Source organism: Bos javanicus, chromosome 19 (genome assembly GCF_032452875.1).
Source record: "Bos javanicus breed banteng chromosome 19, ARS-OSU_banteng_1.0, whole genome shotgun sequence".
NCBI classification, from domain to species: Eukaryota; Metazoa; Chordata; class Mammalia; order Artiodactyla; family Bovidae; genus Bos; species Bos javanicus.
The window spans coordinates 57489656-57513395 of record NC_083886.1 but is presented as its reverse complement, the minus strand read 5'-3'; the positions used below and the strand labels follow the sequence as shown (position 1 = coordinate 57513395).

Here is a 23740-nt window from a genome sequence, read left to right as displayed (position 1 = left end):
CCCCCGTTCTTCTCCCCTCTCGTCGTTCCTATTGCCCTCCCTCGTTGTGCTAAAAACTCCGGTTGCTGCTGCTGCCGCTGTCGACGACTCGGAGGAGGGCTCAGGCTTGGGGCCCGCCCGGAGAGGAGGTGCTTCGGCGACGCCCGTTCCCAAAGCACCTAGCTCTCGGTCCCGAAACTTGGCCCTGTGTCCACCGGCCCCCCTCCCTAATAGGGTTGGGCGCTTGCAGGAAGAGCAGGCAGGGCTTTGCCCCTCCCTCCGGGGCAGCCCGGGGCCGGGTCGTGGGAGGGACCGCTCCCCTCTGCAGCCGGGCCTGGGAGGTAGCCCGGGGCAGGCGCGCGTTCCGGGAACTATTTCCTCCTCCGGGAGGCGGCGGGACACTGGGCGCGGCGCGGCAGTCCTGCGGTCCAAGGTGCGCGCAGGTGAGGCTGGGGGCGGGCCGACAGCGCCTCGTGCATATTCACGCGGGCTGGGGCCCCGCCCCCGGGCGGGGCGGAGCCGCGGATTGGCCCGAGCGCGGCCCCGCCCCCCCGAGGGCGCCAGCGCGGGGACCCCGCCTCGACGGCCGTGGACTCCCGGAGGCGGGGCCAGGCCCGGGGGGCGGGGCCGCTGGGGCCCGGCGCTCAGGGCCGGCTCGCCCTTTATGTAAATAGTGGCGGCCCCGCCCCCTGCTCGCCGCTCCGGAGGTGAGCAGGAAGGAGACTGCCGCCCAGCAGCCTGCGGGCCCGCGGCGGAGCGTGCGGAGCCGGTGGCTGGGGCTGAAGGAGGACTCGGAGGCCTCGGGCGGGGGCCGGCCTGGGGTTCCAGGTGAGTGCGGGCCGGGGCCCACCTGGCCGAGGCCGCCCCCTCGGGGCGCCCGCCGGCCGGAGCGGGAAGGCCGGGGAGGGCCGGGACCCCTGGCTTCCCCGGGCGGGGAGGGCTGCGCGCGGGTCCGCTCGCCTCGCCCCGGATCCCGTCGCTCCGCTCGTCTGGGAGACAGACACCTGTAGAAAGTGCGGCTGGGAACTTTTCCGTGCCCGATCCGCCGGCGATCACAGACAGAACTTGGGTTTCGGCTTGCACAATCGTGTTGGCTTGGTAGAGCCGAGGAACAGGTGCTCGGCCCGGCAGAGTGCGAGGGTCACCGCGGGCGGAGACGGAGCCCCGGGACCCCGGGCCCCACGTGTAAGGCGCCTGGCCGGAGAGGCCGGCGACGCGCACCCCCAGCGGCCCTCTCTCCGCCCGCGGGGGCCGGAGCGCGTTACGTCGGCGGCTTAGCCCCTGCCCCTGCCATCTGGGCCCTCTGCCTGCCGGCCCTTTGTGCCTCCTAATCCCCGGACGCAGGAAGCCCGCGGGAGGGACTTGGGTCTTGGGGCCTTTCTCCGCCCCAGGCAGCTTTGTATCCCTTTGGGGGACGTGATGGAGACCCAGCCTCTTTTCCACAGCCACGGTGGTGGGATTGCTCAGCGGGACGCTGGGACTTGGCGAGAAGTGAGAAATTCTGTTGTGTCAAAGAAAGTGCAGTTAGCTCTTGGTTTTCTCGGGGCTGGACGGTTCCCAGGCACCCTGAGCTTGGGCTGCGAGGAGAACTGACGGTTACCAGGAGAGCTGTGGTAGTGGCCCCCTGAGGCTCTCACCTGAGACAGGTGAGCTTTGGGTGAGGTGGGCGGGGCGTAGACTCAGCGCCCTTCCCTTGGGGATCCTTGTGCCAGATGCAGGGCGTCTTAACCTAGGCTCTAGGCACCCTTCCCGAAGTTTACAACTCAGGGTCTTTTCAATCTGGGGAGGGGATTCTGAGCAGAGAGGGGAAGAAGAAGGGGTTGTGTGTCATGGAGACAGGAAACCCCAGGTGGGAGACTCAGAGCAGCAGTACTGAAGAGCCCTGGCCCAGCTCAGCGGGGAGCCAAGGGCAGAAGTGGCTTCTGAGGAAGACCGTCTGGGTTTTGTGAGCTGAAGCATGGGAATGGTCCTGGAAGAGATGGGCCAGCTTCTTTATGTTATGCACAGGGCATTCAGATTTGGTTTTCTTCAACCATCTGCACACAGTGCTCACTTTCATCAGTGAGGACTCAAACCAAACTTGGTGCTTCAAGTGCCTGCTGCTGTTCTCTAAAGTTTAGACGGGGCCAGTCTCGGTGGGAGCCCCTGGGCAGTTGTTTAAAAGGTCTGGGTCATCCTGCATCCCTAACCTTCTCTGAGTCAAAGAAGCATCCCCTTTAGCAGCAGATTAATATAGTTTTATTCATTTAGTAACTTAGTCCTTTGTTATTGTTTAGTCGCTAAGTCCTGTTGGATTCTTTTCCCACCCCATGGACTGTAACCCGCCAGACTCCTCTGTCCATGGGATTTCCCAGGCAAAAATACAAGAGTGCGTTGCCATTTCCTTCTCCAGGGGATCTTCCAGACCCTGGGATCGAACCCATGTGTTCTGCATTAGCTGGTGGATTCTTTATCGCTGAGCCACAAGGGAAACCCAACTTCTTAGTAGCGTTTAAAAAGTGTCTTAATCCCAGATAACCCGTAATAGGTTCAAAAATTTAAAAGGTAATAGGAGCTCCCTGGGGCAAATGAAGCATTTTAGAAAGAGTAAAATAAGAGGGAAAAAACTTCCCTCTTGCTTCATAGTCTTGCCTCAGGTGTAGTGCTTGCTTTTTTTTTTTTTTTTGGTTGTGCTAGGTCTTCTCTGCTGCATGGGCTTTTCTCTAGTCGTGGCGAGTGGAGGCTACTCTCTAGCTGTGGTGTGCAGACTTCTTGTTGCAGTGACTTTTTGTTGTGGAGCACGGGCTCTAGGGTGCATGGGCTTCAGTAGTTGCAGTACGTGGGCTCAGTAATTGCAGCTCCTGAGGTCAAGAGCACACGCTCAATAGTTGCGGCAAATGGGCTTAGTTGCCGTGCATCATGTGGGATCTTCCCAGACCAGGGATTGAACCTGTGTCTCCGTCAGGTGGATTCTTTACCACTGAACAACCAGGAAGCCCTCAGTAAGATTTTTAGTGTCTTTCCAGACTCAGGTATAGTTTTGAATTGTGCCATGCTGATTTTTCACTACATGACCTTGATTCTGTTACTTAACCATGCCAAACCTCGGCGAGCCTTGTTTTTACAGATGTTGACAAGAGGATGAAAAATATCATAGATACCTGGTCCTGGCCGGCACCAGGTGAGGGTGGGCTGCTCAGCCTCCCCACGAAGCATAAAAGTCATACGATCACTTGCAGCAAGCCTTAGGGCAGATGCCGGGGCCTTTTGAGCCCTGACGGGTCATGAGGGCAGTTGGCTTCTCTGTCCAGAAATCCCAATTTTTGAAAACCTCTGGAGAATGAGAACTTTGAGAATGAGGCTGTTGCTTCTTGGAGGGCTGAGGTCTCTCCTAACTTCACTTCGGTTCCAGCGGCCCTCGGTATTTCTGCTGCTGCTTAGAAAAGCCGGGAGTGAGGCCTGATGGCCAGACCCCAGCTGGGGCAGCCTTTCCTGGGGGGAGTGTGTGTGTGTGTGTGTACAATCTAATCTCCTCTGCTCTGTGCTCTGGGGAGGGCTTGACTGTTACACATTCTGCACCCTGGTGGGTGGGTGGGTGGGTGGCGGGGTCAGTGGGTAGGGGAAGCGTGTTCCTGGACTGCTCTGTTACCATTAAGGAGATTTTTCTCTGAACTCCGTCGTGCATTCCGTCAACCTCATTCAGGGAAGAGATATCTCCTGCCAGGACTTCCTGGCCCCGGGACCCTCCCTCCCACAGAGAAGCTGGTGTGCAGAGCTGCGAAGGGTGGGATCCTCTGCCATCAGCCTGCGCCCCACCGCCTACCCCACTGGAGACATTGAGCATCCCTGGCGGGAGTCAGGGGCAATGTGGTGTCCGCAGAAGGGCCCTCCCAGACATGTCAGCCGCAGCTTTTGAGACACCCGAATCAGGGGCCCGGCGAAGGCCCCGGAGGCCCATGGCCTCTGCCCCTGGGTTGGCTGCTTTGAGCGGCACTGGCCGGCTGGACCCACTTATCCTGAGTACTCAGCCCGGAGAGGCCTTCTTATCTCACTCGGGTGATAGCACTATCAGGGCTCCTTCTGGCTCGAGGCTCGGCAGGTCTCTGGCAACGTTGTTTTCCCTGGCCCTGGAGTCCTTTGCAGAGAGAAGTGGGGTGTGGGACAGAAGATGGGGTCCCCGTGGGGCCACCGGTACTGTTTGCCCTTCTCCAGCCCCAGCTCCCCAGGGTTCCCTGGGAGAGCCTCCCCTCCCTGTGGGCTGTCCCTGTGGGCCTTTGTCCACCTCCCTTGGGGGTGGCCTTCTCTCCCCCTTACCCCCTGCGTCTCAGAGGAAACTGGTCCTCAGAGGAGTCACCCCATTCCTTCCCCTCCCCAGGAGCCACAGTGAATTCTTGAGCTAGGAGAGGCTCCTCTGGGCGTGGGGACAGGGAAGCACCTAGGCACCTGACTCTACCCTTCAGGAATCCAGCAGAGACTGGATACTTTCTCTAGACACCTGACTCAGTGTTCCCAGGGTTTGATGAGAGGGACATCTGGGCGCAGGACTGTTTGATTCTAGTAAATAATGTTGGCTCTCCTTGCCAAGGAGCCGGGTCTTCTGGAACATCAGGCTAAGACAGGGTCCATAAGGGTATCCCCAGCCCCATGTCAGGTGTGGTATGCACATGGCCCGGCCTTGGCCAGAGACGAGAACAGGAAGTTCCCCTGCGGCCCCATCCTTGTGCTCTTTGGGATCAGTGGCTCCTACCTGGAGAAGATGTTTGCCTACTTGATCCCCATTCAGTCCCAGCTGTTCATTTATTCAACAGGTATTTGTTAGTGTCTCTGTATGTGCGGTGTGGTTTAGACACCAGGCATAATCCTTGCACCAAGCAAAGATCTCGGCTGTCACAGGACTCCTGTTCTAAAGGATGGGAATCTTGAGTGGCCAGGAATAAGTGTAGGTAATAAATAATCTGCTAAAAGGCAATATGAGCTATAGAGGAAGAACTGAGGTGGAGGCAGGGGTTGAGACCCCTTGGGAGGGAGGCAGGTTGCAACTTTAAAAAGGGGTCAGGATGGGCTTCATCAAAAAGGTCACACGTGAGCACAGGCTTACAGAAGGTGCCTTGCCTTGCTCAGTCAGTCGTGTCTGACTCTTTGGGACCCTATGGACTGCACCCCGCCAGGCTCCTCTGTCCAAGGGGATTCTCCAGGCAAGAATACTGGAGTGGGTTGCCATGCGCTCCTCCAGGGGAATCTTCCTGACCCAGGGATGGAACCCGCATCTCCTTTGTTGCAGGTAGATTCTTTACTGGTGAGCTACTGGGGAAGCCCTACAGGAAGTGAGGGAGTTCTTTAAATAAAATTCGGTGCCTCTCATGTGTCAGGGAGGCTTCCCTGGTGGCTCAGAGGTTAAAGCGTCTGCCTGCAATGTGGGAGACCTGGGTTTGATCCCTAGGTTTGGAAGATCCCCTGGAGAAGGAAATGGCACCCCACTCCAGTATTCTTGCCTGGAGAATCCCATGGACGGAGGAGCCTGGTAGGCTACAGTTCACGGGGTCGCAAAGAGTCGGACACAACTGAGCGACTTCACTTTCACTTTCATGTCTCAGGGCTCTAAGCACTGGAGATACGACCATGGAAGGTGAGGCATGTCCGTCCTGGGGCTGACATATCCTGAAAGCTCCACGGGTTGGCCTTCCAAGTTTTAGGCAAGTCGGAGGTCATGTTATGGAGCTTGACGGGATGAACCAGGCAGCTTACCCACCCCCACCCCAGGCGAGTCGTAGTCTGTCTTCTCCCCAGAATGCTTTGCTTTTCCCCGTGCTTGGCCAGTCCCAATCTGTCACTTCCCTGGAGGGAGGCTGGGGTTAGATTGCAGGTGAGGACTGAGTCCCCCAGAATGGGGGTGTGGAGAGACGCAGGCATTCTGACTTCCCACCCCCGCACCCGGCAGGAGGGCCCGCCCAGGGCTGGAGGACTGGCCTGTGGCTCCGTTGGGATGTGACTGACCTGGATCCAGCCAGGGAGGGTGAGGGCTCTTGGGGAGCCCCATTGTCCTGGGAGTGAGGCTTGAACTGAGCAGACGCTGTGCAGTCTGGTTGGAGTTCAGGTTGGGACTTGGACTCCTCTCAGGCTTGCTAGCGCTCAGAATTAGCAGTTTCATAAGTAGCTGGGAGAATTACATGAGGCGATGCTTGTCGAGTGCTTCAAGCAGTATCTGGCCACAGCTCCCTCCGTCGCTTTTATTACCTAACAGCAGCAGTGACGACAGTACCGTGGTTGCCGCCTCCTCTCTGTTTTAGTCCCACCTCCACAGAGGTGCCCTTTGAGCCAAGGTTTGGTTGCTAAGCTGCTGGCCACGGGCTGCCTGGTGCCTCTGGGGGATTGGGTTTCCCAGGACAACTCAGGCGCCAGCAAAGCAGCCGTGGGCATCTGAGTTGGCACAGGCAGATGCCGGAGGGGTCAGCAGCTGCCCCGGGCGCTTAGAGCCCTGCCTTACCATTCCCCAAGGGTGGGAGGTGCAGGGGCGTGTTCACACCCTGCAGACGGAGGCCAAAGCCACACTCGGGCCTCACACAGGATGTCGGGGAAGGGAGGGCGGTTTCAGCAGCAGCAGGCTGTGGGGAGCTGGCTTGAGCTGGGGCTGTGCCGCACGCCAGACGTGCACCCAGCGATTGTGAACAGGGGAATCATGCCCCCGGGGCTCCAGGAGCCTTCCCTCCCGTGGGCTCCGGGTGTCCAGAGCGCTGCTTCCAGATGTAGCCTCTCCCAGCAGCCCAGGCCATGGAGGGACCTTCTAGGGGGGGCTGGCCCATCACACACCTCCAGGACAGGCTGGCACGGCTTGGTCAAGCCTTTGTTTCCTGGGGATAAATGAGCCCAGGTGCCCCAAACCATGCCAGCTTGGGCCGAGCCGTCTGTTATGAGAACCAACCCCCTGTGACACAATCAGAAGTGCTGCTTCGGGCAGGGAGCCAAGACAAGCCCACTCCCATGCGTGTGTTTCTTCTCTGCCTTCAGCAGGTATGTGTGGGTCCCCCACCCATGTGGGGTCTGAGCAGAGGATGGGAAGGGAAGACCAGGTGTGATTTTACTAGCCTGTGGCCAAGTAGGCGGGCTTCCCAGGTGGCTAGTGGTACACACACACACGTACACACACACACGTACACACACACACACACACACCTGCCAATGCAGGAGAGGCAGGTTCGATCCCTGGATTGGGATGATCCCCCAGAAAAGGAAATGTAAGTCACTCCAGTACTCTTGCCTGGAGAATTCCTTGGACAGAGGAGACTGGCGGGCCACGGTCCCTGGGGTCGCAAAAGAGACGCCACTCAGCCACTAAACAACAAACATCTGGCCAACAAGTAGGCAGCTCTCCTATTTTTTTTTTTTTTTCCCAGGGTGGGCATCAGGGTGAGGGGAGACCAATTTTAAGCCAGAAGTAGTGTTGGACGATTGGGGCAGTGAAAGGGAGGGGATTGCCAGGCCAGCGGCCTGCGGGGGCCTCTCAGGCCAGCTCCAGGCATGAGGCACAGACCTGCAGGGCAGAGCGAGTACAAATGAGCCCCAGGTCGGCAAGCCTCGTGGCCCGGCAGACCCTAAGCCCTGAGCGGCCACCCTCGAGCGGCCAGAGAGCTGGGCAGAGCAGGGAGGGTGGCCCACAGGTGGGTCGATGACAGACAGAGGGTGTGGTGGGCAGGATTGGAGACCGAGCGCCGTACGCTTCAGAGCTGCTTCTACCATGAGGGATGTGGGAGAAGAAGTCGAGGCCCCTAAATGCTAAGGCGCCCCCCACGTCTGATGCCAAGAAGAAGGTGTTAGTCACTCAGTCGTTTCTGACTCTTTGCCACCCATGGACTGTAGCCCACCAGGCTCCTCTTGGGAGCCTTCAGAAAGTTCTATTGGGCAGTCTTCAGAAAGTTCAGGGGATGGAGAAGGTGTTTCTTCTCAGGAAGCTGCTCCCCACCACGCCCCCGCCAGGGATCATGCTCTAGCCAGGTAGCTCCCCCAATGCAGGAAGCCAGGACCCTCAGAGCTCTTCCATCCCCAGTGAGTTGGTAAAGAATCTGCCTGCAATGCAGGAGACCTGGGTTCGATTCCTGGGTTGGGAATATCCCCTGGAGAAGGGCATGGCAACCTACACCAGTATTCTTCCTTGGAGAGTTCCGTGGATAGAGGAGCCTGACAGGCTACAATCCATGGGTTACAAAGAGTTGGACACGACTGAGTGACTTTCTTCTTTGCATCAGATGTGGCAGGGGGCTCCTTAGCTTAGAGTAGCCCCGACTTCCTCTCCCACCTCCCTTGCGGGAGAAGCGGCATTAATGTATGCAGCACCTGAGAGCTCGCCAGTCCCCTCCCAGGCCTTCCTGCTGAAGCTCACGGCCGCCCCCACCCTTGATCATGGCCCGCAAAGTAGTAACATCCTTTAACCCCAGGCCTGGGCCCCTGAAGCCTGAGGTCACACAGCTGGTTCCACCCACCTGTCTGCTCCCTGCCTCTGCTCTCAATTCGGGGTCCAGAGTGGCGGGGGGATGGGAGGCGGCAGGGGCGATTGTCCCCCAACAGGACCGAGTGCCTGCTGTGAGCACAGGGTTGTCCTCACACCTGACCGCTGCCTGGGCCCCCACTCCGTGTGATTTTCTTATCGCCCTTCCTGGGAGGTAGATAATCAGAAAGGAGGAAAAACATCACTGGTAATCCTATAACCCCTCCAGTGTGTTGTCAACTTATGTAAATATTTTCAGTAGATTCTTCCCAACTCCCGGATACACTGGACACATGTTTCCACAGCCATCATCTCCTGCCCTTTTCGTGACCGTCTGCCTCCCGTCGTGGGGCTGAGCACCCCTCACCCGTCCCCTGCTTTGGGCCGCTTAGGTGGCCTCTGATTTTTCCTAGTAGCTTAACGACCAGCATGACAAGGTGGGGGAGGGCATCCATGGAGCTCAATGGGTGCCTGAGTCCCCGGTGGTTTTAGACATCATTTGAGGCTAAGGTGCGGTCCAGCGCTGAGGGAGCACAGTGAGCGAGCATGGTCAAGATGGGTTCAAATACAGATGCTTTCAGAAGGCGATTTAAAAAAAAATTTTTCTTTTATATTGGGGGGTAGCTGATTAACAACCTTGTGATAGTTTCAGGTGAACAGCGATGGGACTCAGTCGTACAGATACATGTATCCATTTTCCCCAAAACTCCTCTCCCAGCCAGGCTGCCCCATGACATTGAGCAGAGTTCCCTGTGCTGTACGGAAGGTGATTTTTTCAATATGCTGCCTGAGGGGCAAGAAGGTTATTTCAGAGAGAACCGTGAAGACAAAAGCATGGAAACAGAGTGAATGGGACTCATGTTGGGGTGCCTAGCAGATAGATGGGCAGAGGGCCAAGCAGAGGGGGACACAGTTGGGGAGGAGAGGGCGGACCCTGTCAGGCCCCTGCCCAGGACTGTCAGGGAGTTCCCAGTGGGCACAAACTGAAGCTGTTTGCTGTGGCCCACCAGGACCCCCTTTCGACCCATGGCATCCCTCCTGTTGCCTGTGCCCGGCCCCCGCAGGCACACGCAAGCTTGTTCTGGCTGGCTGACACTCCCTGCCCCGAATCCTCCCATGGCTGACTGCTTCCCGCCATCCAGGACGGGGTGGAGATATTGTCACCTCCATTCATTCATTCAGCGAGCTCCACGGGGGAGGAGGCGAGGGTGGGAGGCGCTAGAGCATCTGGAGGAAAAGCGTCCCAGGCAGAAGGAACGGCAGACACAGAGACCCAGACCCGGGAAGGTTGACCGGGTCCTGCTGACCACCCTGGTCCCTCCATCGAAGCGTCTTCCCCTAGTTTCCTGGAGGCTCTGATCTCTACCTGAAACCAGCCCGCCGACTGATTTCGTGTACCTGTGAGTCACCACACCCCCCTGCCAGGGTGTAAGCTTGGCGAGCTAGAGGATCTCGTCTGGCTGTCAGAGGATCTTGTACGCGCAGTCCTAGGACCGGGTTTGCTCCGTGCCAGGCCCTGGAGTTTGGCGCTGCGCCCACTGCTCACAGCAGACCAGCGCTCTCGGCCTCCAGGAACTGCCTGAGGGCCACCTAGCTCTGCGTCCCCAGCCCTGGGCTTTTTCCCTGACGTCTTTTTCTCCCGCTCAGGACTCGGTTGAGTCGATAGCATCTGTTCCACCCCCGGAAGCTCCAGGCAGGCCCAGGTTCCTGAAGCTTCTCCGCAGAGAACCTGCTTGTCTGGGGTGAGTGGAGCCGAGGCTTTGCCTGGAGCTGAGTCCAGCCCGTCCCAGAGCTGTCCTCCTTTGAGATGGGAAGGCTCTTTTTAGGCCTCGTCTTGAGCGGTGCTTCTGTATTGGGAGCTCCTCTGAAGGGTGGGTTGGAGTGAGGAGCACATGCAGTGTGTACCTACTGAGGTCCTGACTCCGTCCCCCGAGGCCACGGGTGTCCCAGCCCACGGTGGAGTGAGTGACAGGGGCAGGCAAGGCCACCCAGCCCGGCCCAGCCACAGCGCGCTGGCGGCCACGCCGCTGCCTGGTTGGCCCCGAGCTGAAGGCGTGTGGGAGTGTGTCTACATGCCTCTGTGCCTTTGATCCTGGGGCTGTAACCAGGCATCCTCTGTCCTGTCGTATACCTCCTTGGCTGCCTCCCAGAGCCCCAAGAGTTGGGAATCCACCACTCCTGGGGGCAATCTGCATTCTGTCCATCCCTTCCCAGTGATTTGATGAGTTGCCCAGCCTCTGTGGTCTTCCTTTCCTTGTCTGCCAAGTGGGGATATTCCACTCATCTTCCAAGGAGTCCTCTGGAAGGTGAACACCCAGGATGAGGTTCGGGTACACCTTGTTCTAACTCACAAAAGTGTGTTTCAGTGCTAGTAGGCAGCTGGGGCCCCGAGGGGCAGCTGGGTGGATGGAGCGTCCGTCCTCCCTTCCCAGGTAGGGCTGCCCACCCCCCGCCACCCCCGCACGTCTTCCCCGGGCTGTGCAGCGTCACCCTTGCACTGTGTGGGTCCTTGGTACAGACGGCCCCGTGCCCACTTGACCCCAGCCCCTACAAGAGTCTCCAGGCAGCCTCCTCTGGGGCGACCCTCCTGGCTTCCTCTGACTTCTGACTCAGTGACCAAGGCCGGGGGAGGGGGTGTGCCACCCCCAGGAGCCCGGGGCAGCCGGCTGATGAGCTGGTGCACCCTCCCCCACGGCTGGAATGCCTGGCCACCAGCTCAGCTGTTTGTCCAGGAGGTTGCTGCAGCCCGGCACCCGGTCTGTTGTCACTCCCAGAAGCCTGCGGGACTTTCCCATGTTTGTTCCTCAAACCTGCTGCAGGGCCTCGGGTCAAGCAGGCACCTGGGAGTTTCCTGACTGCCTGCTGGTCCTTGGAGGAGTGGGGCCTTCTCTGGCTCCCCCCAGATGGGAAGCCGTTTCCAGGGTGGGCCTGAGCCCCTGTGTTTCCAAGGACAGGCCCTGGCATCCTGTGGTCAGTGGGAGGTTGTGCTCTTGGAAGCCGGAAGCGGGAGCCCATGTGATCCCACCCTCTTCCCCAAGGATGAGCCAGAAATAGTTCCCCTTGGACTGGGGAATGCGTTCTGTGGTGGGCGGGCGGTTTGGGGGCTTTGAGCTGGTTTCTTTATTGGGAGCAGGTTTCTTCTCCTGATTAGCCTCCACTTGGGCCCATGCGAAAACCAGCGCACCCCATCGGAGCCCAGGGGCGCTGGACCTGGGAGAGCCAGAGATGAGACAGGGAGGTGGGGCGGAAGCCTGGGGCTACGCAGGCCCCGGCAGCTGTGGGGGTGGACCCAGCTCCGCGTGGGTCCCCGGTGTAGGGTGGGATGGTGGGAGCAGCCTCAGCCCAGAGCCCCCGGACAGCCTTCCCTGAAGTCGGAAGGAAGAGTCTGTGCAGGGGTGCTGACCCGCCGCGGGAGTTCCCCTGGGCCTTTCCCTTCTCCCATCTGGGTTCTGATCTGTGAGCCCAGGTGGACCGCCTTTGCATTCCCACTTCCCCCTGGTTCTGGAGACAGAGGCTTGTGAAGTTTCCCTTTCTGGGTAGCCAGAGTTTTATGGTTCTCCAGAAAACAGGTTAACAATTAAGCTTAATTAACCTCGGGGCCTCTGGCCCTTCTTGTTGCTATAAAGCTGGGCTAAATGGCTTCCTCCCCCAGCTTCTCCCGTTGGCTTTACAAGGGCCGCAGGTGGCCGGGAGCAAGCATCAGAGTGTTAACTGGCTGTGGGCCTCCGGGTACAGGGCTCCCTCCCTCCAGTCTCCTGTTAAGGAGGCGCACTCCAGGGATGGGCCATGGGGAAGCCCAGGGTGAAGTGAAGCAGGCCCGGCTCGGGGCTCAGCCACCTGCAGGCTCGGGGAGAGAGGCTGCCCGCACTGGGCGCTGGGCCCGGCTCTGGGGCCTCCCTCGCCGGGCACTCAGCTGTTCCCTGCTTTCCCCAGGGGACCGCACAACAAGATGAGGAGGTTCCTGAGGCCGGGACACGACCCTGCGAGGGAGAGGCTCAAGAGGGACCTCTTCCAGTTTAACAAGGTAAGGGGAGCCGGGGGCCGGCTGGGTGTGGATGGCGGGCATGAAAGTATCCCTCCCCCAGGAACTGCCCTGGTGGTCCAGTGGTTAGGACTCCGTGCTCTCACTGCCAAGGGTGCGGGTTTGATCCCTGGTTGGGGAACTAAGTGCAACGCAGCCAAACAAACGAACAAAAGGTGACACCCTCCCCCCAGGCGGGGGCTGGCACTGGGGTCGCCTTTACCTGGACTAGAGTGCTTACTTGGCGCCACCCACCGTGCCCCCGGGATCTAGGTTTTGGAAATGGGGTCTGGGTGGCGGCTTTCCTGGGCGAGGAGAACAGGATGCCCAGCAGTGGGCTCTCCTTGCCCCTCATCTCTCTCTGACCTCGGCAAGTCTCTCCATCTCTCCCAGCCTCAGTTTCCCCACCTGTAAAACCATGCACCCCGCCTACCTCCCCCGGGGTTATAGGGGAGGCTTAGGGCTAGGGAGGATGAGATGTCAGTGAGTCCTGCAGAGTGTAGTCCTGTTCCCATGATGCCAGCTTCCTTGGAGCCCTGGGGCCACAGGCTACAGCTGTCCCCTCCCTCCTCAAATCATCCCCAAAGGAAAACACGGTGTTCCCTGCAGAGGGGAGGCATGGTTCCTTCTGGCGGGTTCTAGGCCTGGGCGGGTGGGGAGAGGCATCTGTGAGAAGGTGCGGGTTGACATATGACTGTCCCCGCCCTAACCTGCTCCTAAGCCCCCTGCCCCCCAAAGTGAGTGTCCTTTTCCCAAGATCACAGGGCTTCCTTGAAGGCTGGGCCTGGGAAGGCTGGAGCCGGGCTGTAAAGGAGAAGGAGCACAGCGTGGTTTATTAGCTCCAAGGCCACCTAGCAATCTGAAGCCAATCCGGGGTAATTAGCCCCTCTCACTTCTACTTTGATCTAGGCCCCGGCCTCCCCTCCAGAAGGCAGACAGCAGGAAAGGGAGCAGCAAGGTGCTCCTCCCCTCAGAGGGGCACCCAGGATCCCTCCAGGCCATGCTGACGGGTGGGCTTCCAATCCAGCTTAGCCTCTTAGAAGTGGGGGGAGCCAGTGCCCATCACACACTGCGTAGGCCCATCATGTGGACCATGTGGAATTAGATCGTTTAAGGGCTGGGTACAGTGGCCCGGGAGTGCCAGCTGCTGTTTTCTGGGCCTGTGTGCCTCCCAGGGAGAGGGAGCTCCCAGGGGCGTGTTTAAGGCTGGTCAGGGTCCCATTGTGCTCTGCCGTTTTCCTCTAATTTTCTTGACCTGTGGCTCTGAGGGTACCTGCCTCTGGGATCAGGGCTTCCCCAAAGGAACACCTCCTCCCACTGGGGTAAGGAAGCCGTGGGTGGGGCTTTTAGGCCTTGGGGTGGGTGTGTGTGTGCACACGCAGGTGTTATGAACGGGGGAGCTGCCATTCTCGTTCCCAAGGGAACAGCTCATGGGTGTTGAGTGCGGGTCTCAGAACCTCAGCACCCACCACGGGGCCTGGGTGTGATCGCTGTTGCCTTCCATTGCCCCTGATGACGCTGGGATCTTACACCCCAAAAAGGTGGCTGATTCTGGTGCAAACCGGATAGACAGGCTCAGCGAAGAGGGATGAACCCCCGCCCCAAGTTCCAACTGTGGAGCAACAGGGTGGAGCTGGGGTGGGGCCAAGGTAGAGGAATCGGCCCCCCACCGTGCCCCCAAATTTGGCTGCCCCACCCCCAGGCCTGGCTGGGGAGAGGGAGGGGAGGCTCCTGGAATTCCTTCTTACTTCCATTCACTTCTGAGAAACATGCTTTGAGTACCTACTGTATACACAGCCCAGGGCTGAGGCTTTGAGAATCTCAGATAAGAGCTTTGCCCTCCAGGATGTTTATAATCTGGTGGAAAGAAGAGGGCTGATGGTCTGAAGTGGGGGAAGTCTTGGGAGATCTTTGGGGAAGGTGAGGGCCTTAGACTCATCTAGGCTCTGGGTGAGCGGTGGAGCCTGGAGGGTCAGGATTGGAGGGTGAGGTTGGATCCTCGGTGATGGGGGAGCCCAAGCCCCGCCCCCAGCCGTGAGGTCCAGAGAGGGTGGAACCTCGGAGTCTGGGTCTGCTACACAGAGCCTGGTGGGTTTTGAGCAGGGGTGTGAGCGATCTCATTTATGACTTATTAGCTAAGGTGCTTCTGGGACTTTTTTCAACCTTTCACTCTGAAGCAGGTAACCCTCAGGAGATGTTGCATTGACTGGGTGGGGCCCAGCAGTGGCGGTGGGGCGCCAGGCTTGGCACTGTTGAATTTGGGGCCTTCAGGAGCAGCAGCATGCCCGGCCCTGCCTCCCCGACATGACAACCAGAAACGTCTCCAGACGTGGTGCCAGTCAGGTACCTTCCTGGGTTCATTCACCAGCCAGGTGACCTTGGACAAGTTCTTGTTCAGTCACTCAGTCATGTCTGATTCTTTGCAACTTTGTGGACTGCAGCATGCCAGGCTTCCCTGTCCTTCACCATCTCCTGGAGTTTGCTCAAACCCCTGTCCATCGAGTTGGTGATGCCATCCAGCCATCTCATCTCTTCTGTCGCCCCCTTGGACAAGTTCCTCATCCGTAAATGGAGAGGCTGGTAGAAACTACCCCGCAGTGTTGGTGTGCGGATTAAATGAGTTAGTGTGTAAGTCAAGGGGCCTAAGTGGCCGGTGGTTCCAGTATTAGCACAGCTGTGAATGTTATCTGGCTCAAGGTTGAATTTGGAGGGTCTTGGCACCCTCCAGCAGAGGTGTGTGACCAGGTCCCAGCAGGCAGTGGGATGCACAGAGCTGGAGCTCAGAGCCTCACATCTGGGGAAGCAGGCAATGTCGGCCCTGGAAGGGCTGGTCTGCAGGGCACCGAGCTGGGAAGTGGGACTTGGCACCATCATCGGCCAGTCCCAGGCGGCTTGCAGATGCCCACTTCTAAACCAGCACTGGGTCTCTCCCTCCAGCATCTTCTGGCAAAACTCTTTGACACTCGCTGCCAGGGAGGTGCCTCAGAGAGAGCAGCATGTCCTGTGTATTTGGGAAGGAGCTCTGTCTGTGGACAGATGCTCGAAAGCCCCTGCTGGGGGCTGATTGTCTGAAGGGTAGCTCCAGTTCACCGGGGGCTCGGGGCCAGGCAGCACAGGGGCCAGGACTCTGGAGACAGGTGGTCTGGGTCTAGATGCCAGCTCACTGAGTGACTGCAGAAACGTCACTCTCTCTGCTCCTCAGTTTCCTCATCTGTAAAGTGGGTATTATTGGAGAAGGCAATGGCACCCCACTCCAGTACTCTTGCCTGGAAAATCCCATGGACGGAGCAGCCTGGTAGGCTGCAGTCCATGGGGTCGCTAAGAGTTGGACACGACTAGGCGACTTCACTTTCACTTTTCACTTTAATGCATCGGAGAAGGAAATGGCAACCCACTCCAGTGTTCTTGCCTGGAGAATCCCAGGGACAGGGGAGCCTGGTAGGCTACTGTCTATGGGGTCACACAGAGTCGGACACGACTGAAGTAGCATAGCATAGCATAGCATAGCAAAGTGGGTATTATAGTAACCCCTCCACCCTGGGTGGTATGCTGAGTGAGTTAAATTGCTTTGAATGGCGCCCACGTATGGCTGATGCCCTACAGAGTCAGCCTCGTCTTCGCCTCCTCCTGACGACTCAGGTGGTAGTGTTCCCGCTTCTGCAGGTGAAACTGAGGGCTCCATGCTTGCATGGCCTGAGCACCTGGAGGGGCACCAACTCGGAACACAGCACCCAGTTCCATCTGCCCACAGCCGAGGCCTCAGGGTGCTGGCCCTGACTCTCACCTGTGCCTTGTGCTGTGTCCTCGGGCCAGTCAGGAGGACAGAGGAGTCAGCTGGCTATGCCAGCAGGGCCGCCGGGGACCACATGTAGGGACTGTGGGACCCACAGGAGGGAGGAAGGGACCCCGAGGGCACGTCACTCAAGTAAAATCTCTTCCTTGAAAAATCCCTCGAGGCCCGGCCTCCCTAGTGAGACCTGCCAGCCGGCTGATAAGGGCACCCGGGCCCTTCCTGCCTGGGACCACCCTCCCCCACCCCAGGCCCTGAACAAACAGTGTGTTCCTGACCAGCTGCCCCTGTCCAGGGCGGTCTGGTCCTGGCTTTTGCATGGCTGGGCCTCTGGTGTCAGGTGACAGGCTCCCAGGGACGGCCAGGTTGCTGCCAGCGCCAGGAATCTGGGCTGACCACACCCAGTCTGGGCCAGTGCCTCCCTGTCCCCCACTCCACCCCCCAGCACACCCCCAGGCGCCCCTGGGCAGCCTTCCTCCCCGCCCCCGGCAAGTGCTAGGGGCTCCTCAGCCCTCGATCTTGGATGGGATCCCCCCTTTCTGGGGGCAGCGCGGACCTCTGCTCTCTCCCTCCCTCTGCTCTCTCCCTTCCGGGGAACCCGAATGAGACAGACAGGCTTTCTCTCTGCACCAGGCTTATGTTGCAGTCTGGCAGCTCCTACAAATCTCTCCTTTCCCAACTCCCTGTCAAAAGCGTTCATTGTTCTCCCTTCTCTTGGCAGAGGTCACCTGAGCCAGGTAGCAGGGCGGGGACAGTGCCAGGTAGGCTGGATGTTGGGCCCGGGAGGTAGGGGAGGACAGCCCACGGCTGCCAGGCTCTGGTCAGCCTCTGCTTTGAACTGGAGCTGGAGGCGGCTGGGAGGGCTGGGCCTGCGTCCTAGGCGGAGGGCTGATGGGGGTTGCTCTGTGCCTTAGAAGTCCACACAGGGGCCCCCAACCCCAAGGCTGAGCCCCTCCCGTACCTGGGGGCTGCTTCCTTTAAGGGAGGTCTGATACCTGCCGTGCCTGGGGGAACGCTGCCCACCTGGGCCCAGTGCTCCAGGCGGGGGAATCGAGTCTTCAAAGGCTGAGAGGAGTTGGAGGGAGGGGCACCTGAGCATGAGGGGCAGCCAGAGTGCAGGCCACAGTGCCTCGTGGAAGCCTCTGCTTCTCTCAGTGTCTCTGGCCCTGAGGGTCCACCTCCTCCCTGTTCCCCTCCAGGCTTTCACTGACTTCTCTTCTCTCCCCATATCCAAACCCCAGCAAGACCACCGGGGCCCCTCATAACTGGCCTGGGGTCCCCATGGCTCCTTGTTCTGCTGGGTCCCCGAGCACATATTCCTCATGTCGCTTTGCCTCAGTCAGGGGTTCGTGGGTCATATTTGCCTGTGGAAGCAGGGCCACTGTGCCCACTCCCAGACCTGGGGAAGCCCCCGTCTCCACACTAATTACACTCGAATCCACTCTCTTGGCCCCAACCAGTTTGTTGTTGCTCAGTCTGACTCTGCAACCCCATGGACTGCAGCACGCCAGGCTTCCCTGTCCTTCACCATCTCCCAGAGTTCGCTCAAACTCATGTCCATCGCGTTGGTGATGCCATCCAACCATCTCATACTCTGTCGTCCCCTTCTCCTCCTGCCTTCAGTCTTTCCCAGCATCAGGGTCTTTTCCAATGAGTTGGCTCTTCACATCAGGTGGCCAAAGTATTGGAGCTTCAGCATCAGTCCTTCCAATGACTGTTCAGGATTGATTTCCTTTAGGATTGACTGAGCCAGTTAGGGTCACCATTAAATTCTCTCCCATTTTGTTTTGTTTCAGCCACATTGTGAGGCATGTGGGGTCTTGTTTCCCCGACCAGGGATCAAACCCACACCCTCCACACTGGAAGCATGGGGTGTTAACCACTGGACCACCAGGGAATTCCTCCATTAATTTGTTTTTGAGGGAGCTTTGGTCCCTCCCAAGTTGTCAACTTGGAGAAGACGCCTTGAGGGATATGAGGGAATGAGAGAGAATCTTTGAAGGAGGCAGTGGCCTTAAGGAGCAGGCCTCTGCCCTGTGAGGCCAGCTGAGCCCTAAGGCTCATCTTGTCCAAGCCAAAGGCAGCCCTGCTCAATGCAGTCTTTAGGGTCGTCTTGTGGACCACCCATGAGATGAGGCAACGTAGCCCGCGCAGCTGCAAACACCTTTTAAGTGGTAGCTGAGGATTCTAAGTTTCGTGGGCCTGACTCAGTTCCTGTTCTTTCTAAACCAGCCTATGAGAAAGAATGTGGTTTGGGAGGGAAGGGTGGCATAGTGTCCTCAGGACCCGAAAGGAAATGAGCTATGAGTACAAGAGATTGAACCGTAGACCTGACCTTTATCTCCCGCTGCGTTGGAGGAAAGAGTGACCTGCAGCAGGAGTGACTCGGGTGAGATATTAGGAGAACTTCCTGCTGATGCATTGCTAGGATAACGTGTGGCCTGAGCCCCTGACAGAAAGCTGTTCTCTCTTTGGCTTGACTTTCCTACCGATACCCCGAGATAGACATGTCTAAGGCAGCACCCTGGTCTGATGGGAATATGAGACGTACACAATTTAAAATGTTGTCGGAGCCACATTACAGTTTTTTAAACAAGTGAATTTAATTTTGATGAGGTATTCAACCCAATATATCCAAAATGTTATTGTTTCAACATGTAGTCAACAGATACTAGATTTTCTTAAATTATTTTTTAAAATAAAAAGGATTATTCTATATTTACCACTCATCTCAATTTGGCCATTACGTTTTCTTTTGGAATATGTGATCTATACTTAGCATTTGGAAGATTTACAGTTGAAAAAGGAAATTCAAGGCTCTGGTCTGCCTGACTCCAGCCCCTGTTGCTCTGGAACCCAAGAACATAACCTGGCAAGTTTTCTAATTACTGAATTGTGAGGGCCCATCCTTGAACTGAAGTTAAATACAATTAGAAGTTCAGTTCCTTAGTGGCGGTAGCCACACTGCGAGGGCGCAGGATCTACTCGTGGCTTGTGCGTATTTTACAGGGCGTTAGGGCTTGGGCCCCCCACCAGGCTCCTGCTGGGTGCTTCCTCCAGAGTCCTCCAAATTCCAGAGGCTTTGGCCTTGAGCTGCTGCTGCTGGTGGTGATGGGAAAATGCTGTCAGCCCAGGGAGGCCCCAGCAACCTAGGGCCGGCCGAGGGGGGCTCCTGGGGCAGCTTGTCCCACACACCGCATCACCCTCCTTTTCCTGGGAAATGTTTACATTCCAGATACCCTGATATCTCCCCAAGGCTTTTCCAGGCTCTGCATTTTTTACATAGCTGAACAGGAACCTGGACTGGAGGGGGTGGGGGTTCCTGCCGTCCCACTGCTGCCCCCTTCCAGGTACAGCCACTTAGAGGGCAGATTGTGTCCCTGGCAGAGAACCAGGCCTGCGGGGGCCCACACCTATGTATCCCAGAATAGCCACTCTTTGGAGCTCTCGTCCCCTGGTCGACCCCAACACAGGGCCTCCTTCCTGGATCCACTGGTCAGGGCGGGCAGGCAGGCAGCAGTTGGGTTTGCTAAGCTATTGCCCCAGCTGTCACCAGGACTTATCTCTTTCTGCTCCTTGGAGGCCAAGTGAAGCCCAGAGCAGAGCCTTGGGGCTACAGAGAGCTGCCTCACTGGGGAAGCCTTTTTCTGCAGGACAGTCTCCATGGTTTAAAAGAAAAAAAAATCTTCAAATTAGCTGGCTGACATCCTGTGTCCCACTCTAACCTAGCTCTACAGGTTCAGTATCCCCTGGGGTGGGGACCAGGGGTTGAGGTTTGCTGACTAAGAAACAGGTGAAAACCCTCCTGAAGATGGTTTGTCAATCTCAGTCTCTAGTGTTTACATCCATACGTTTTTAACCTGTAATTCCACCCCAGGACATCTGCCTAAGGAAATACTTAGTTACAGCAGAGATAAGAGAGCAAGAATAGTCATCAGTGTAACCGTCAGTTGCAAAACCTTGGGTAACAAAGTAAATACTCAATAATAGAGGCCTAGTGAGTTAGGGTTCCTCCTCCTGAAGACTATTCTTCAACCATTTAAAAGTCACTTTAGGAGTTCCCTGGTGGTCTAATGGTTGGGACTTGGCACTGCCATAGCCTGGGTTCAATCCCTGGTTGAAAAACTAAGATCCCACAAGCTGCAAAGTGCAGCAAAAATTTAAATAAAATAATAATTTTTTTAAAAGTCATTTGGGTGCTTTGAACAGCTTGGGCTGGCTTCAGGTAGGAAGACCGAATACAGAGCTGTGTGTGTGTGCATATATCCGTGTGGTGTGGTCCCACCTAAGTCTCTGCTTTTTTTGTTTGTTTTTTTAATTTATACTTTATATTTTTATTAAAAAATTTTAAACTTATATGTATACATACGTATTCTCTAACCAGGGGCCAAACCTGTACCCCCTGCAGTGGAAGTACAGCGTCTTAACCACTGGGCCTCCAGGGAAACCCCAAAGTTAAACAAAAATTTTTTAGAACGGTTACTTCCATTTACAGTCCAAAATCAGATTGATTATATTCTTTGCAGCCAAAGATGGAGAAGCTCTATACAGTCAACAAAAATAAGACCAGGAGCTGACTGTGTCTCAGAGCATGAACTCCTTATTACCAAATTCTGACTGAAATTGAAGAAAGTAGGGAAAACCACTAGACCATTCAGGTATGACCTAAATCAAATCCCTTATGATTATACAGTGGAAGTGAGAAATAGATTTAAGGGACTAGATCTGATAGACAGAGTGCCTGATGAACTATGGAATGAGGTTCGTGACACTGTACAGGAGACAGGGATCAAGACCATCCCCATGGAAAAGAAATGCAAAAAAGCAAAATGACTGTCTGGGGAGGCCTTACAAATAGCTGTGAAAAGAAGAAAAGCAAAAAGCAAAGGAGAAAAGGAAAGATATAAGCATCTAAATGCAGAGTTCCAAAGAATAGCAAGAAGAGATAAGAAAGCCTTCTTCAGCGATCAGTGCAAAGAAATAGAGGAAAACAACAGAATGGGAAAGACTAGAGATCTCTTCAAGAAAATTAGAGATACCAAGGGAACATTTCATGCAAAGATGGGCTCGATAAAGGACAGAAATGGTATGGACCTAACAGAAGCACAAGATATTAAGAAGAGATGGCAAGAATACACAGTAGAACTATACAAAAAAGATCTTCACGACCCAGATAATCACAATGATGTGATCACTGACCTAGAGCCAGACATCCTGGAATGTGAAGTCTAGTGGGCCTTAGAAAGCATCACTATGAACAAAGCTAGTGGAGGTGATGAATTCCAGTTGAGCTATTTCAAATCCTGAAAGATGATGCTGTGAAAGCGTTGCACTCAATATGCCAGCAAATTTGGAAAACTCAGCAGTGGCCACAGGACTGGAAAAGGTCAGTTTTCATTCCAATCCCAAAGAATGGCAATGCCAAAGAATGCTCAAACTACCGCACAATTGCACTCATCTCACATGCTAGTAAAGTAATGCTCAAAATTCTCCAAGCCAGGCTTCAGCAATATGTGAACCGTGAACTTCCTGATGTTCAAGCTGGTTTTAGAAAAGGCAGAGGAACCAGAGATCAAATTGCCAACATCTGCTGGATCATGGAAAAAGCAAGAGAGTTTCAGAAAAACATCTATTTCTGCTTTATTGACTATGCCAAAGCTTTTGACTGTGTGGATCACAATAAACTGTGGAAAATTCTGAAAGAGATGGGAATACCAGACCACCTGACCTGCCTCTTGAGAAACCTGTATGCAGGTCAGGAAGCAACAGTTAGAACTGGACATGGAACAACAGACTGGTTCCAAATAGGAAAAGGAGTTCGTCAAGGCTGTATATTATCACCCTGCTTATTTAACTTATATGCAGAGTACATCATGAGAAACGCTGGGCTGGAAGAAACACAAGCTGGAATCAAGATTGCCGGGAGAAATATCAATAACCTCAGATATGCAGATGACACCACCCTTATGGCAGAAAGTGAAGAGGAACTCAAAAGCCTCTTGATGAAAGTGAAAGTGGAGAGAGAAAAAGTTGGCTTAAAGCTCAACATTCAGAAAACGAAGATCATGGCATCCGGTCCCATCACTTCATGGGAAATAGATGGGGAAACAGTGGAAACAGTGTCAGACTTTATTTTTTTGGGCTCCAAAATCACTGCAGATGGTGACTGCAGCCATGAAATTAAAAGACGCTTACTCCTTGGAAGGAAAGTTATGACCAACCTAGATAGCATATTCAAAAGCAGAGACATTACTTTGCCAACAAAGTTCCGTCTAGTCAAGGCTATGGTTTTTCCTGTGGTCATGTATGGATGTGAGAGTTGGACTGTGAAGAAGGCTGAGCACCAAAGAATTGACGCTTTTGAACTGTGGTGTTGGAGAAGACTCTTGAGAGTCCCTTGGACTGCAGGGAGATCCAACCAGTTCATTCTGAAGGATATCAGCCCTGGGATTTCTTTGGAGGGAATGATGCTGAAGCTGAAACTCCAGAACTTTGGCCACCTCATGCGAAGAGTTGACTCATTGGAAAAGACTCTGATGCTGGGAGGGATTGGGGGCAGGAGGAGAAGGGGATGACAGAGGATGAGATGGCTGGATGGCATCACTGACTCGATGGACGTGGGTCTGGGTGAACTCCGGGAGTTGGTGATGGACAGGGAGGCCTGGCGTGCTGCGATTCATGGGGTCGCAAAGAGTCGGACACGACTGAGCAACTGAACTGAACAAAGTATTGAAGTTGCTCAGTTGTGTCCTACTCTTTGGACTGTACAGTCCATGGAATTCGCCAGGCCAGCATACTTTCCCTTCTCGAGGGGCTCTCCCCAACCCAGGGATCAAACCCAGGTCTTCCTCATTGTGGGCAGATTCTTTACCAGTTGAGCCACAAAGGAAGCCTAAGAATACTAGAGTGGGTAGCCTATTCCTTCTCCAGCAGATCTTCCTGACCCAGGAATCAAACTGGGGTCTCCTGCATTATAGGCAGGTTCTTTACCCACTGAGCTATTGGGGAAGCCACAGTTATTACAAAGTGTTGGCTCTATTCCCTATGTTGTACGATACGTCCTTGAGCCCGTCTTAGACTCAGTCATTTGGACTGCGCACTCCCCACCTCTGAATGCCCTTCCTGACCCCTTCCCACTGGTAACCTCTAGTTTGTTCTCTATATCTGTGAGTCTACTTCTTTTGGTTATATTCGCTGGTTGGTTGTATTTTTTTGGATTCCACATATAAGTGACAACATAGAGTGTTTGCCTTCCTCTGAGGTCGCTATCTGCAAGTATAGAGCCACACACATCTTCAGTGGGACACACGGCCTTGCTAGCAAGGGTTGCTCGGTCATGAGAGTGTGGGTGACTTTTGTTCTCTTTCTCAGGCTCCTTTGTATGTTCCAGGTTTTCTACCACATGTATTATTTCTAGAAAGAGAAATGAGCAAAGGCATGTGTCTGTGACAAGCACTCCAGAAGCTTCCACCGGGGGAAGATGGTGGAAGAG

The 23740-nt window shown here is 55.8% G+C and overlaps 1 protein-coding gene across 2 annotated transcripts in view; it reads left to right on the top strand.

Annotated features, from left to right (window-relative positions):
* The first annotated feature begins 543 nt into the window (after positions 1-543).
* Positions 544-23740, top strand: part of LLGL2 (LLGL scribble cell polarity complex component 2) — a 36601-nt gene continuing 13404 nt past the window's right edge. Inside the window, exons 1-3 of one of the 2 annotated variants that reach the window (XM_061392843.1) lie at positions 676-807; positions 10085-10179; positions 12371-12461. In XM_061392843.1, coding sequence (XP_061248827.1) covers positions 12387-12461 — 75 coding nt within the window. In that variant the 5' untranslated portion in view covers positions 676-807; positions 10085-10179; positions 12371-12386. Of the gene's footprint in view, positions 808-10084; positions 10180-12370; positions 12462-23740 lie in introns of both variants that reach the window. The other variant, XM_061392842.1, reaches the window with a different exon arrangement.